This window comes from Rhineura floridana, chromosome 4 (assembly GCF_030035675.1).
Source record: "Rhineura floridana isolate rRhiFlo1 chromosome 4, rRhiFlo1.hap2, whole genome shotgun sequence".
Taxonomy (NCBI): Eukaryota; Metazoa; Chordata; class Lepidosauria; order Squamata; family Rhineuridae; genus Rhineura; species Rhineura floridana.
Window position 1 is genome coordinate 134,667,288 of NC_084483.1, and position 15,832 is coordinate 134,683,119.

Consider the following 15,832-nt stretch of genomic DNA (forward strand, 5'->3'; position numbering starts at 1 on the left):
CAAGACAGAGCACTCAAACACAGCAGCTACTCATAAAATTCCATTTTTTCCCTCACCGAGATTTCCATAACTGCTGTGCCTGGATTCTCCAGAGCAGAGATGGGGAACCCCAAGCCCAGGAACCAAACACAGTCCTCCAGGCCTCTCTATATCTTGCCCTCAGGCCTCTCCTCCTCTTCAGGCCACATCCCTCACTGGCCCTGCTCCAACCCTTGTCAAGTGCTTTTAGCTGTCTGAAATGTGTCCATGAACTGTGATAATGCCTCTTGCTTGCTGGACAGAGAATGGGGAGATGTGTCAGTGTGGTTGTGTCTATAAATCTTTTGACTTTTGCATACTTGGAATGTAGTCAACTGTACAAAGGCAAGAGTCATATATGTTGCTCTGCCCACTTTTGTCTCTGGCCTTACCAAACAGTATGCAGCCCTCAGAGGTTTGCATCCCTAAGAACATAAAAACATAAGAAGAGCCTGCTGGATCAGGCCAGTGGCCCATCTAGTCCAGCATCCTGTTCTCACAGTGGCCAACCAGGCGCCTGGGGGAAGCCCGCAAGCAGGACCCGAGTGCAAGAACACTCTCCCCTCCTGAGGCTTCCGGCAACTGGTTTTCAGAAGCATGCTGCCTCTGACTAGGGTGGCACAGCACAGCCATCACGGCTAGTAGCCATTGATAGCCCTGTCCTCCATGAATTTGTCTAATCTTCTTTTAAAGCCATCCAAGCTGGTGGCCATTACTGCATCTTGTGGGAGCAAATTCCATAGTTTAACTATGCGCTGAGTAAAGAAGTACTTCCTTTTGTCTGTCCTGAATCTTCCAACATTCAGCCCCTAGGGCTAAGAACAATTCCCTGGCCCTGCTATAGGGTGACTGTCCTCAGACCGAGAATAATTCTAGTTTAGGAAGAGAAAAAAGGAATACAGTATGATGCTATCTCTGTGATCTTTCTATGTATCACAAGAGAACACATCATGCATAGGAGCAGTGCTTCTGGCTTTATGACCTATGATCTTAGTACTATGCAGTTCCTAAAAGCTGGTGCTAATACCCACTGCCTTGGAGAAGAGTCAAGGACAACTGGTGCATACATTATCATCTGCCCCTATTTACAAGTCTGATATGACTTTTTGAGACAATTCTATATATGAAGGAAAAAGGTAATAATCTGCATTTACAAAAAGCACTTTGGCAAAGAGATTCTCCCAATGCTACTTTTTAACGTTTAGTTTTTATTGCAGGTTATTATTAAAACTTACTTTTATTGTCTAATTGAGCTCGGTATTTACTGAAGCCTTTCAGCCGTACTCTCTGACCTAGGAGATCAAGGAATTCTTCAAAAGCAGGTCCTGCCATCTCATTGTTATACATCTCTTCTTCAGTGCTTTGGTCTGCTTTGCAATATAGGATCCCAATCTTGTGCTGAAAACTCAGCTGTAAGTAGAAAAAACAAGTCATGACAGAAGAATGCCTAGCAAATAGAGGATCTTGACAGTTATATCTTTTTATATCTTATAATATCTTATATCTTGAGACTTTTAAGTCTCAAGACTTATTTTAGAAGTGTCAAAAAAGTAATAGGGCAAGTTACAAATATTTTGGATATTAAAATGTGTAAAGCAAAGTACATGATACTCCAAAAGTCATTACTTTTGGATTAATTAAACTGAACATTCAAATTTTTTGAATTAACTTGGAAACACTTTTCAATTTAGAATCCATATAGTGGTGTAGTGGTTAAGGTGTTGGACTATGACCTGGGAGACCAGGGTTCGAATCCCCACACAGCCATGAAGCTCACTGGGTGACTCTGGGCCAGTCACTGCCTCTCAGCCTTAGAGGAAGGCAATGGTAAACCCCCTCTGAATTCTACTTACCATGAAAACCCTATTCATAGGGTTGTCATAAGTTGGAATCGACTTGAAGGCAGTCATTTTCTTTAGTTGAACTTTTCCAAAACAATAGCTAATGCCAATTCTGGCACACCAATTGTTACTTCTTTGCAGTGTGAGGAATAAAACATCCCTCTCCATAGACCCTGTCCACACTATAACCTTTGGACCATTTGCAAGTGAGTATCCTCATTCTCTTTGTTTTGGGGGGAACCAGAATACATGTTATACCTATTGAATTTATGACTGAAGTGAATTGTGATTTTTGGATCACCTTGTAAATTGAAGTACTGTCAACGTCTATACCAGCCTTTCCCAACCAGTGTTCCTCCAGATGTTGTTAAACCACAATTCCCATCTTTCCTGACCATTGGCAATGCTGGCTGAGGCTGATGGGAGTTGTGGTCCAACAACATCTAGAGGCACACTGGTTGGGAAAGGCTGGTCTATACCATGCAAAATGGAATACTTTATTTTTACTCCAATGCAAACTCATATGGGCTGATTTAAGATATGGCCAGCATAAGCAAGAACCTCAGCTACTGCTGCCATCTGGGCAATTTGTCAATTGTAAGCAGTTGTCTATTAAGAATGTGAAGTGTCATGTAGAAAGCGTTATATATGGAAGATGCCACTACTGAAAGTTCCAGAATATGTAACCAAAAAGGACCACAAAAATTAGTTACTCTTGCTTTAGAAAAAGTTTTCCCCCATTTATTTCTAACTTAGGTTTCATATATCTGAAGTTAGACAGACTCTCCTCCTCTTTGCAGTACCACCATCCATTCTATTTTCCTGCTTATATGAAAGATTTTGTGGGGAAAGAACACAAGTTCCCTCTTAAACTTGAACTTGCTTTGACTGTTGTCATATTCAGCCTGCTTATTTTGGACAGTCATCCCAGGTTAATCTGTAATATGAATATGTACTGCCAATTGATAGTAACAAATAGTGATTATATTCTGTCATAGCTACTGACTTGCTCTCCTCTATTTTCAACCTTATTAATAACGTCAAGTAGTATCAAACCAGGATGACTCCTGTGTTCATACATCCATTCTATTCATTCCCCTTGCTATTAAAAGAATAACTAAGTGATAGAAAATGGCAGTCTTGCTATACTGTTTTCAGATATTCGTCCACATACAAGGTTGATCATGTAAGTTGAAAAATAATTATTTGGTCAAAATACAGCCTTTGGCTATAGAATAAAAACTATATGATCCTGAGCCAATGTATTCTATGGTTTAAAGAGTGTTGCTGTCAGGATTGAGGGAACCTGGGTACAAATCTTAGCTCAACCATGAAGTTTGTTAGGGTGGTTGACTGGCCCAAGGACACTCACGCTACCTATCAAGAGCTAAGAGAATAAAATGGGATATCCTCATATACGGTGCCCTGAGCTCTTTAGAAGACTGATATACAAATGTGATAATGAATAATTATTTCATTGGTCAATAAAGCTAATTAAAATGGTTCTCTTGTTTCCTATATCTGTATGTGTGTGTATGCATGCACATTTTTATTTCACATCTTAATATGCCTTTTAATCTTGCAAAACAGATCTGCCTTATCAAGCCATATAATCTCACCATTATTCACTCTGAATTTAAAGTGTATGTTCATGTCATTGTTCATGCAGTGTTAACTTGTTATATAGTCCCAATTAGAACTTCAGCTGTTTGATCCATCAAATATTCCACATCAGTAGGAAGATTACCTTAGATGTACTAATTATAATTAGGAAAGGAAAAGCTGAAAGACTGGCAAATCAATGTGCAGCTCTCTAGTGTTGTGTGTTTACCTAAAATGGCTTACTAAACTTTAGTTCACCTCCACAGAGTTTACCCAGCTATACACTTGTGATTGTATCTGGACATGTATATTTTTTATTGTTTTATGTGAATCACTTTAGTTTGAAGCACTATTTAAACAAATTATAAACTACAAAATTATCTTACTGCAAGATAAATATTCAAAAACTTCAAGTTCCTTAAAAATCTAATTTATTTATCATAAGAAACTATGCTGAAAAATTAATTTCCACAGACAGATCAGATCCAGTTGTATTTATGACAATAAAACATGGCAATAAGACAACAAATAGGCACACAAATTCAGGCAAGGCATGCAGTACCTACCCCTTGTTCATCCAGTTTAAGCAGCTGTTCAGAAACTTTGGGTGAGTTGGAAGCTTGCCTCAGGCACTGAATGCTCAGTTCTGGAATTACATATTCTAATACTTCCTTAAGAGGTAAGCCTCGTGCTGTCCCATGTCTAGCAGTAGATGGAATGGCATCTTCTAAAATGGCTCCCCTCAGTGTGGTAAGCTGCAAGAAGAGTGGAAGTCTTACTTGCAATTGTAACAATCTTCAGCAACTAAAAAGGAAGACACAACCCTATTAACCTGTTACTGCCTGAACCCATGTAGGGAGAAGTGAGATACAGGCTTGTCTCTAATATCTTCATATGTGCTGGCTTCACTCCCAACCTTGCTACATTGAGGGGAAAGTTTTGATAGAGGATTCTAACAAATTTGGCTGAATTTATACAGTATTGCTGTATCTGGGCTCCTGATTGAAGAGATTATTCAACTTGCATTCAGCTGGCACACTGAGGGAGGCTGGGGAACCTACATAGGTATGAACAATAGCGCCTGAATAGGGCTATACTTATTGTCTAATTCACTGTGGTGTTTGATAAAAGCAGTTAGCAAAATGTCAAAATTAAACTAAAGACAAACATATTGAAAAGAAGAAAATGAAATAAGTAGGTTGAACAGTCAAAACCAGGTGTCTATTGAAGCACTGTACTAATACTTCATATAAACCCTTCTACTGTTCAGCAGCACAGGCAGTACATTTTCAGCAACAGCACTAGGAAGTTACCACAAAACCATCACATTACATTCTTTTTCCAGTCCCCAGACCAAGTCTTAAATAAACTTCATAAACTGTGTCAGCAATTATTTGGAAAAATGCATCCTTTAATTCCGGGTATACTAACCAATGTAAGATTTGAGAAACCTTTTACAAAGGTTTATCACAAAGATCATGCAAAGACTGTCATTTCATTGATATGTTAATGTGAGAAGGAACACTGAACTGAAAACTAACTATAATTGAAACTAAAGGCGGACAACTAGATTTATATATTTATTTCGTTAAACCCATTTAGGAAAGTACATGAGATTTGATGAGCATCTCTCCTACTACTTCAAGATGGTATTATTTTTTTAACCTTGAGGATGATGCCCAGGTTCCAGTTCTTTTTAAGCAATAAATTAGCCTGCTATGCTTTACATAGGCATTACATACAAAAGTTAAACAGACAGAACTTCCAAAAACATAAATTAAAACAAAGAACATTTAAACTATTTTGCTAAAGAGGAATTACATGTCAAACACCCTCTCTCCCTTCCCCTTCTCAAAGCATTCTTCCTTCACGCTCTCTTCCCATGCCTGCTTAAATTTTTATAATACTCAACTGTCAAGCATCACAACCATACTTATCTTCTACACTCTCAAGCTCACTATCTGTTCATCTTTGAAAGGTGCACCCATTCCCTCCAACTTCATTCCTTAATAGCTTATAACTGAGGAGAAATGAATTTCTGACATAAGAACTGCTAGGCTCCAGTATGTTTTGATTCTACAAGAACTATCCTATTCAACCTATGAACCCATCCTCAACGTAATATAAAACTACTGCTGGGCAACACAAAATTAAAAATGCAGTCCTATACACACACAGACACTTACACGGAACCAAGTTCTTTTAAATTTAGTGGGAAATATAAAGTTGTCCAGTGGATTGACAGCTGCGCTTAACAGATGTTCTAAGAGGTGTCAGATGACTTGAAAATAATATACAATATGATATGAAATAATTATACAAAATTGAGAAAGAATTTGAACACAAATAACAAGAGGTGAGCACAGAAAGGCACAAGAAGTCTGGAGATCAAACCAGGTGGAGTACAGATATGGGCACATGAAACATAATCTCCTCACAGATGGGACTGGGATGAAGGACTGGCCACTGTTACCCCAGGAACAGAACTGTGTCATGAAAATCAGGATTGCACTGGATAAAATGGGAAGAAAAACCAGGGAATTGTGGGTGGGTGGAGTTGTTGGAATATATTGGCAAGACACACATACCTGACATTACTTCCTCCCTAGAAAAATGTTTGTATTTATGGATCATCCAAATGCCATAATTTTCAAAAATTGTGTAAGAGGTTTTGTATAAAGGTTTAGGACCATTTGCCCAAATTAACTTCACTCTTGGTTATTTACACTTACAGAAGGGACTACTCCCAAGCCTCAGAGCAGAGGCATAGCAATCCCCTTTCTCCTGCCAATTCTATAGCTAACTCCTAAACCTGAACACACAAGAACAGTGCCTGATGATTACTGGCTTGTGACATAGAGATGGGCTTTTTCCGTGGTGGTACCAGTGCCATGGAATGGACTCCCTTCTGAAACACAAGGGGCCCCATCTGTATTGGCATTCTATCAGCTTTTGAATATGCACTTGTTTAAACTGGAAACTCTCGTCACTTGTGTAATTGCTTTGCAGTTCTAATAGGATTGTTTTACTGCATATTTTAATAATGGATATTTATATTTTAATTGGACTGTTTTATTGTGTATTTGAATTATTATGCCTTTTTAAATTATTCTGTATTTTAACTATGTAGTACAATTGTTTGTTATGGTTTGTAAACTTCTTAGAAGCCACCAGGGCCTTAAGTAGTTTTTAAATTAGTAACAGTAATCATCATCATTGTTTCCTGCAATCTAGACTGGGAAGAAGAAAGGCTACCCTCCATGTAGAATGGAATAACATTTCCAGGCTGGCAGGCAGCAAAAAGCATGCATCACTCTTAGTAGTGGGGGGGGGATTGCCCACATCTCCCACCTGTCTAGTGTGCTAAACCAAGAAATAGTTCATATGAATTGATACCAAACTGCAAAGCAAGATGTAAACAATCATGTATTATTCCATGCTGTTCTATGCTGTAGTGCCAGTGAGACCCCTGGCCACCTGCCATGTCTCAGGCTTAAGTGTTAGTTGCCTATTTTAAAGATGGGCATGTGTTTTCTCAAACATTTTCTACATGCTTAATTCCTTGCTGATATAATGCACATCATGTGTGGCATGACTAACTTTCCTAAGTTATCTGCTCTGCACTTAGGGCATTTTCCTGCTTTCCAGTTTCGGCAGAGATTGATTGATTAGTGATTGCTGGGTATCATGTATGGATGGCAGTAGCTTGTGATAAGGGACTTTTAAGTATATGCAACTGATGGGTAAGGAGAAATGTGTGTGTATGTATAAGAGAGAGTGAAAGAGAGAGGTCATGTTTTATGTTGGCCATGATTAGGCCATTCACTTGCTGAAGTTAAACAGGTTAGTGCCTGAGTGGGAAGCTTCTTGGGAACCACATGTATGCTACATTGGGCTCCATGATGGAAGAAAGGCAGGATAGAAACATAAGAAAATAAATAAGCAAGCAGTCATTCTTATCAATTGATTGCAGATGGGATGATGAACTCAGTACAGTATACTTTGCCCAGAAAATCGTCTTGGCACCCGCATAGCTCAGAACAAGCCTTGGCAGCAAGAGACAGTATTCATTTCCCCCCTCTAGAATTCACTTTAATTTTGCTCTATACATATAAATAAGCATATGCAAATTTTATATAAATTTATGTCATGGGTGTGTACCCCAAGTCCTTTAAGTACCTAGCAATGTGCACTGATGGAAACCTTACCTCACTTGTTCTGAACACTACACGGTAGTTGAACTGTGAACCTTCCTTCTCTTTTGCATCTTCAAACTTTTCCCTTCGGATGCTGACTGCTACTGGCCCTAAATTTTCATCTACACCAAAGTAGTTTTGATGCTCTGTAGTATATAAAGAGGAGAAGACAATAACGAGACATTAGACTGACAATTCCTGCTTATTCCTCAGAGAAATGTTACTGGTTGAGATATGGAAGTCCTTCATTCCTATTTGTCTTATATTTTTATTATGACTGACGAGCAGACGGGACATCATACCAAAAAACCCAATCACCTAAAAGATGCCAAGTCAGGATACCTAATTCAACATAAATCTGTATTGCAGCTGAAAACTGACAGCAATTTTTAAAATGCAAATAATTAAAATATTTTTTTCTCACAAATATTATGCATCTGTAAATGCTACTGTGATTAACTTTAAGGTTGTGAACCATTCTGGAACACACTGGGATTCCAGAGCAAGAAATGAAAATAACTCGTCGAAAAACAGTCTTGCATATTTTGGCACACATTAAACTGGGGCAATTCAATAGATCAGGTTCTCTTAAAATAGATCTCCTTCAAGCCTATGGTAATTTCAACCATATTAGGAGGGAAATGCCTCTCTTTTGCAGGAAAACACACACATTTCTAAATGCACACACAAGGCACAATCCAACCAAAGTTAAGCATATTTAAGATACATTAATTTAAAGGAAGAAAATTAAGCATGTCTTTAATATTCCCACTGAAGTCAGTGGTATTTAAATGCCCTTAACTTTGGCTGGATGTATTCACAATATTTATTTAGAGAGGAATCCAAACTTCTCCCCCTTTCCCAGGAGCAGGAGGGGAGAGCAGGCAGATTGCCACACCAACCTGGAGCCAGCACAGCAATCAGGCCCAATGCCACTTCTATCCATAATTGGTGGGCAAAAGGGGGGAGCTCTGCACTAGCAAAGTGATGGTGGCTCTGCTGGCAATGGCCAGTGGGAGGCTGATGGGGCTGGTGGAGAGACACCTCTGCTCAATCCACAATATACTACTGAATGTAACTCTGCAAGATGCAAGTTTCAAAAATTAAAATGTAGCGCTTCTTCAGTAGAAACATATTTTTACACATATACGACAAAAGAAAAATAGATAGCACAGTCAGAGTTCTTTAATTACAAGAACATCTGACAAAACATTAACCTTAAGGGAAATATAATCATTGTACCAAAAGTGAATGGAAGATGTCCAAATGCCTCTGTCATATTTATTGTACACCAAGAACAGCTAACCTTTTTCAACCTGAAGGCTGCACTCCCAGTCTGCCACTCCTCCGAGGGCAACATGCCAGTGGTACGCATGGCCAATGAAAACATGCATGCATACACACATACAGTATACATAGAGTACACATACACATATAATACACTCACCAGATGTGCAGGCACACAACTATCTCCCTCCCCCCACTCTCACTCCCACACAAAAACACACAAGCAAACAGACATAATATCAGCATTTCCAGCCCTCCACCACTGAAGTGCTAGGGGTGAGGTGGATAGAAATGCTGCCATTTACTTTTAAAGAGTGCTTTGATTTGCATACCTGCACTGAGCAGGGGGTTGGACTTGATGGCCTTATAGGCCACTTCCAACTCTACTATTCTATGATTCTATGAAATGATTCTAGCATTTTGCTGCTTAGCACCAAGACTGGAGATAAAATCCCACTGTCTGCTTTTTAGAGAAGAACTCTAAAGAGCAGACAGAGGGATTTTATCTTCCAATCGGCAGATGAAGTGCTCTGTCTGAGTGATCTCTACAGAGCAAGCAGAATGCTTTATCTCCTGACCAGATCGAGAGATAAAGCTGCAGGTACTGGTGGGCTACTTCATGTGGCTTGGTGGGCCAGATCTGGACCATAAGTTAACCCTGATGTACACTGTGGAGAAGATCAATATTGTATTTAGAGTATTTTTAAATTCATCTGGAGCAATATTAGACCTTTGGGCTAGGTCCAGTTAAGCAGCCTTTAAGACTGGATGTTAGAAAAGAGTTTAAAACTTGTCACATCACCCTCACATATATTAGAGCCTTATAAAATTAGCTGGCTTATTTGAATAATATACCACGATGGCATGACAATCCCCTAAAGAATATTTCTCATACTCCTGAATCCTTTACCTTGTAGTTTGGAAGAGAAGCCCAGATTATGGTTTTCAGTAATGATGTCAATGAATATGTAAGAACATGATCCTGAGGTCAAAGAAACAAAACCCCAATAGTAAAATATTAATATTAAATAACTAAGTAGGCTGGAGGTTTCGTTACATTAAGGAGGGCCACAATTATGTCCTAAGACACTTATGAAAAATGCAGATGTTCATTGTACATTAGATTTTTTCACATCTCATAACATGATCCAAAAGTTTGGTAAATGTTTTGAGACCTTGAGAATGAAAGATTCTAGAAAGAGAATTTCTTACCTTTTCCATAGAAGAACTTTCTATAGTAATATGCGCCAAGATCAATGTGCTCAATGATGTAACGTTTTACTTTCTCCCTGTGGATTGGTTGATTCTCCCTGGGTACTTCCAGTACAGAAACACCTGCATTTGTGCAATGTGAACTTAGTGAAGACTCAAAAGAGCAACTATCTCCTGAGCAAAAAGATGCTGAGTTTGCCCTAGAGAGTGCAATCCGCCTGTCACCTTCCCCACCAGTTTCATTCCTGAAATAAGGACAATTAAGTACCAGGTCATTACTTTTCCCATCACCTTCATCAGCATCTAGGTTCTCTTTTGAATTGAGATCCTCTTTACTTCCCAAAGGAGATTCACAGTTTCCAGTCTGTCCAGCTACTGTTGGCGTTTGTGACGCAGCAGAAGCCCCAGTGGTTATATTTTTTCTTTTCCCCACATTAATTCTGGTAGCCATTGCTTCATTTATGTTAAACAGAATGCTCTGAACATCATAATGTGCAAAACACTTCTGACAATTCCAAGGATGAAAATTCTTCTCAAGTCTACTGTCTTCTAGTTCAGATGAGAATTTAAGAGTTTCATGTTCACTTTTAGCAGTTCGCAGTTTTCTAAAGAGTGATGTTTCCACAGATTCTGACTTCAATCTCCATTTGAAAGATCTATCCCGGTCTCTGCCAATTAGCAGGGCACTATCCATGTAATCAATTCCAGAAATTCTGACAAATTCTCCTCTGGAAATCTGTGTTGCCGCATGCAGACTTGGAGAAATAGTGGTGTCGCAGTGAAAAAACTCTGAAAATCCAAATGGTGCATGTGTTTTATGCTCAAAGTTTTCCACTCTGTAGCCTCGAAGCATTGCAAAAAAATTCTCACCAGACAAACCTTGTCTGTCAATTGATGAAGTGCTTCCATATTCCCTATGAAGAGATGCTCCTGTATTTGGGTTAACAGCATTTTGGTCTAGTACATCCTCAGTATCAATGTCACTGATTGTAACATCACTGTTGCTTCTTTGCCTTATAGGGTGAAGCCCCCTGTGTGGAGAATGGATAAAAATGTCTCCCAATGCATACTTTGCCTCTGCAAATTCTAAATCAATATGTTCTTTTTGCTGCCCATCATTCTGGTCACCATTTACTGATCCAACACTCTCATAACTGGTCTGTGGTCTACTTTCCCATGTAGCTTTGCTTAGTTCCTTAGCACAATCTTTCTTAGGTGGCCATTCAGATACTCTGGCTCGGACACCCATTTTAGGCATAGCTGGTGTACCATTGGCTGGGTTACTACTTTCACCTTTGTTGGTTGCACTTAGAGATGCAGGGGGACCCATATTACCATTCAGAGCCTTAAATTTTCTGGCAAAATAGTCATCAGACTGCATAATTCTTGCTGATTCCTTTAACTTTAAGGAAGTTCTGCTGGTTTTGCGTTTTTCTTCCTGTGATATCTGATCACTCATACCCAAACAATAAGAAGGGAATGCCAAATCTTATCTTCAAGACCAGTGCTGATGGTCTAACGTCACCAGTATTAATAAAATGAGGTAAGAGAGCCACAGTGTACATGCATGTGTTTGTGTGTCTACCTAAAGTTCTTTCAAGTTGCCATTCCAGAATATAGTTCAATAGGACTCATTTCTGGTCTTCATTTTATAACTTCTGATCAAGAATCCATGTACCTGTATGTCAAAAAGGAAGAGATCAGTTAACACATACTCACACTAATTTCTAAAATGACAAATTCAAAATTATACAAAGGTATAGGCAATTATCTTCTATTTCAGGGTACTGCAATATTGGTCCTTTCTAGTTGTGGTAAGTGGAAATCCCGTGGGTTTAGTTGCAGCAAGTAGTCCTGAGGCAACTTTGCATATCCAGCTATTTGGAGTTCAAAATGCATGCTTTAGAGAGCTCCACAACACAAGGTACTGGAGTAGGAGCAGGATGAGACAGGAAAAACTGTACAGAAGTACCTGATTGCTTATGTTTTACATAGACCGGGTTTTCATCTCATGCTAAGCTAAACTTTGGCTTAGCGTGACTGAGTGAGTCCTGTTTCAGACAATAGGTTAAGCCAAACGTTGGCTTAGTGTGCCACAGCAATGAAAAGGACCAAAGAACAAAGTGGCTTTGAATTCCTCTATAGCAGCCCTCGCAGTCTCACTAAGCCATAGTTTGGATTACAGTTGCTGTAGGTAGAAACAATATGAAGTAGTAAAATCTGCCTCAAAAAGACTCTTTTTGATATCACCTATATCAGGGGTTCCCAAACTGCAGTCCACGAGCTTCATTCAGGTGGTCTGTGGTATGTAGGTGGATTTGTGGTTGATGATGGGAGATGGCACATCTATCACATTATTCTGAATTTTAATTGTATTGTTATTGCTTCTTTTATTTCTTATATTGTATTTTATTGCACTGCAATTTGAATTTTATGGAATACAAATTGTCATACAATTCAAACTGAATTCAAATTGTTATACAATAAAATACAAAACATAACATTGTAAAATCAATTTACAATCAAAAATCATACAGCATCTAGCACCTCACATTGTAATTGCTGTAACAGAAAAATCATTAAGTGGTCCACCAAGTGGTCCATGGGGAAAACTATTTGGGAACCACTGATCTATATTATGTGTTGGTCTTTCAAGTGTTATTCAGGTCCTTTATTTTGAAGGCTGATAAGCTCATCCTGCTAGGACACTGGATGCTATACAATTCAGGAACTTCCACTGAACCAAAGATGTCGTAAATCCCAAGTTATTACATAGCAGCCTATTTATTAACCAGGCTTTTGTGCATTCCCAAGTTCCTTAAAGATTTGGATTAAAATTCACGAAGATATTGTGCCAGCAAGCCAGCAACACATAAAAACTACACTAGAGGTTATATACAGATTATCTTGGCCCATTCCAATCCGGGTTCAGGCTTGATTATGGGACTAAATTGGCCTAGATCGCCCTGACAGATGACATTTATCAGCAGAAGGAGAGAGTTTGAAACCCTGTTATTCATGGCAACCTTCTGAGCTGACTTGGTGAGATGGGCAATGGAGGCACTGTTTTACAATGGTTCTGATCCTATCTCTGTGGTTGGTTTCAGAGAATAGCACTGGGTGATAACACCTGGGAGTTGTGCTGTGGGGTGCCACAGGATACCATCTCATCTCCAATACTGTTTAACATCTATATGAAGTCCTTGGGAGAGGTCATCAGGAGATTTCAGGCAAAATAGCAGTATTCTGATGATACCCAGCTCTATTTCTCTAACATCTGTATCAGGAAAGGCTGTGCAAGCCCTGGACCAGTGCCTGGACTCAGTGGTAGGCTGGATAAGGACCAATAAACTGACTCTGTTCCCTAGCAAGATGGAGGCACTGTGGGTTGGTGGTCCCTGAGCCCAGATAATTGGTTAATTGCTTCTTTGGATGGAGTTGTACTCCCTCTGAAAGAGCAGATTCATAGTCTGGGGGTGCTCCTGGATCCATCTTTTTCATTAGAGGCCCAGGTGACTTCAGTTGCTAGGAGTGCCTTTTACCAGCTTCAACTGGTAAGACAGCTATGGCCGTTTCTGGACTGGGATCGGCTGGTCACTGTTGTCCATGCACTGGTAACCTCCAGGCCGGATTACTCTATTGTGCTTTATGTGGGGCTGCCCTTGAGGTTGGTCTGGAAGCTATAATAGCTGCAAAATGAGATCGCACAATTGCTCACTGTGGCAGGATATTACCAGCATGTCACCCAGCTGCTGAAAGAATTGCACTGGCTGCCCATTAGATGCTAGACCAAATGCAAGGTGCTGGTTTTGGTGTACAAAGCCCTACACTGCTTCAGACTAGGATACCTGAAAGACCATTTTACCCATTATATACCCAGTCAGTCACTGCACTCTGCAGGTGAGGGCCTCCTGCAGATACCATGTTATATCAGGAGGCCCATTCCACACAACATAGGAAGTGGACCTTTAGTTTTGTGGCACCTACCCTTTGGAATTCCCTCCCCTTAACTATTAGACAAGTACCATCTCTGGTACCATCTACCACCTATCTTTTCAGCACTTCCTGAAGACCTTCCTCTTTCAAGCTTTTTAAGTAGAGACCTTATACCAGTCTGTTTTGGAATTTATTTTAAGATGTTTTAAGATATTTTTTTACGGATTTTTTAAAGATGTTTTATTTTTAAAAAAATTGTAATATGTTTTTTGTATTTTGTCCTTTGTTTACTGCCCTGGGCTCTTTCTGGGAGGAAGGGCAGGATACAAGTTTAATGAATGAATGAATAAATAAGTACTGAAGAGGTATATCCGATATTCTTGCATCATTTAAAACTTGACCCATTTGCAAAAGAGTGGGGGAATGAGAGAGATGGAAAGAAAAATGATATAGTAATGATGCTCTGATGTATATATGATTGCATCTTCACAACATTCAGATTTATTCATTGAATTGTACAGCCTGCCACATTCCAAAGGATCAGACAAGGTAAAAAATGGGTTTTCAATTTTTAAAAATCCTATTGGGGTTTGTGCTTATTCTCTTATGTTTGCAACATCTCTTAGACAGGAACTCACTTGGGCAGGACTATAAACAGGATTAGTACGTCTCCCAGAAGGATAGCTATACAATGAGCAATTTTTTGAACGTTATGTGGCTTGTGGTTGCCTATGGCTTTAAACAACAACATTTCATTCATACCTTAGATGTATTCACATTTGCAATTGCCAATGCATAATATGGTGGCTGAGCTATAAAAGTGTCTGGATGACACACACACCAGTTGTCTTGGCTTAAAATACTCCGACGTGTAAGGAAGTAGTGAACAGAGGTCTGGATAAGTACAGGAAGTTGACCAAGCCTCATTTCCCAACTAGGCTTGGCTAGATTTTTTTATATAATATCGTATGAAAGGGATTGGGTGAGAGCAAGAAGAGTTCAGGGTTTCAATCCTGTCCTCTTACAAGAAATGATGGAAAAGCAAGAAAGTTATAGACAGGGAGAGCCATTTTTCAAATGTGATTTCCAAATCTCTCTCCACCACACATACACATAAAGCTAGATGTTTAGTAGCATTCATCCAGTATATGGTAGCCATGAGTCTTAATTTTTAGACTAGATTAATTTTGCAGTATTCTTGCATTAGAATACATTTCACACAAATACATTTATTAATAAAAAATGAGAAGAAGATATCTAACTAATATATTTTTTAAAGTTTGTAAACATTGTAGTTGGGGGAAATGATACAACACTCTACAGTGAAAAATTATGAATCCATTTAATAAATGACTCAAATAATAAATCAGTTTTACAATAAGATGAACTCTAGTACAAATTAGATTTAAAATATGATTGTTATCATTAATAGTTGTTCTCATTAATCATTATAATTATCTCTGTAGGAAATGGTTTCTGTGCTCATCTCCCTGTTTCTTTCTTCCCCCCTCTCTCTATATATTTGATTTTCAAAATAAGAAATCTTTACAATCAAAATAAAATTGAGCATATAACAAGTAGATACAATCAAGAAACTTATGCCCATATGAACCTTAAAAGGTAGCAATTATAACAAAAAATACACACACACACGGTGACAAGTTATGATGCATAATTATTCAGTCACAATAATTATCACAAAGCAATTTTTCATATAAAAGGTAAGGTACTAGTGATTTA

General features: G+C 38.9%; 1 protein-coding gene across 6 annotated transcripts in view; it reads right to left on the minus strand.

The window, feature by feature from the left end:
* SIPA1L2 (signal induced proliferation associated 1 like 2) overlaps positions 1–15,832 on the minus strand; it is a 140,121-nt gene that overhangs the window by 89,600 nt on the left and 34,689 nt on the right. For all 6 annotated transcript variants that reach the window (XM_061624502.1, XM_061624496.1, XM_061624497.1 and 3 more), the window contains exons 2-5: positions 10,157–11,834; positions 7,670–7,803; positions 4,028–4,216; positions 1,254–1,428 (exon numbers count right to left, since the gene is read on the minus strand). In XM_061624502.1, coding sequence (XP_061480486.1) covers positions 1,254–1,428; positions 4,028–4,216; positions 7,670–7,803; positions 10,157–11,615 — 1,957 coding nt within the window. In that variant the 5' untranslated portion in view covers positions 11,616–11,834. The remainder of the gene's footprint in view (positions 1–1,253; positions 1,429–4,027; positions 4,217–7,669; positions 7,804–10,156; positions 11,835–15,832) is intronic.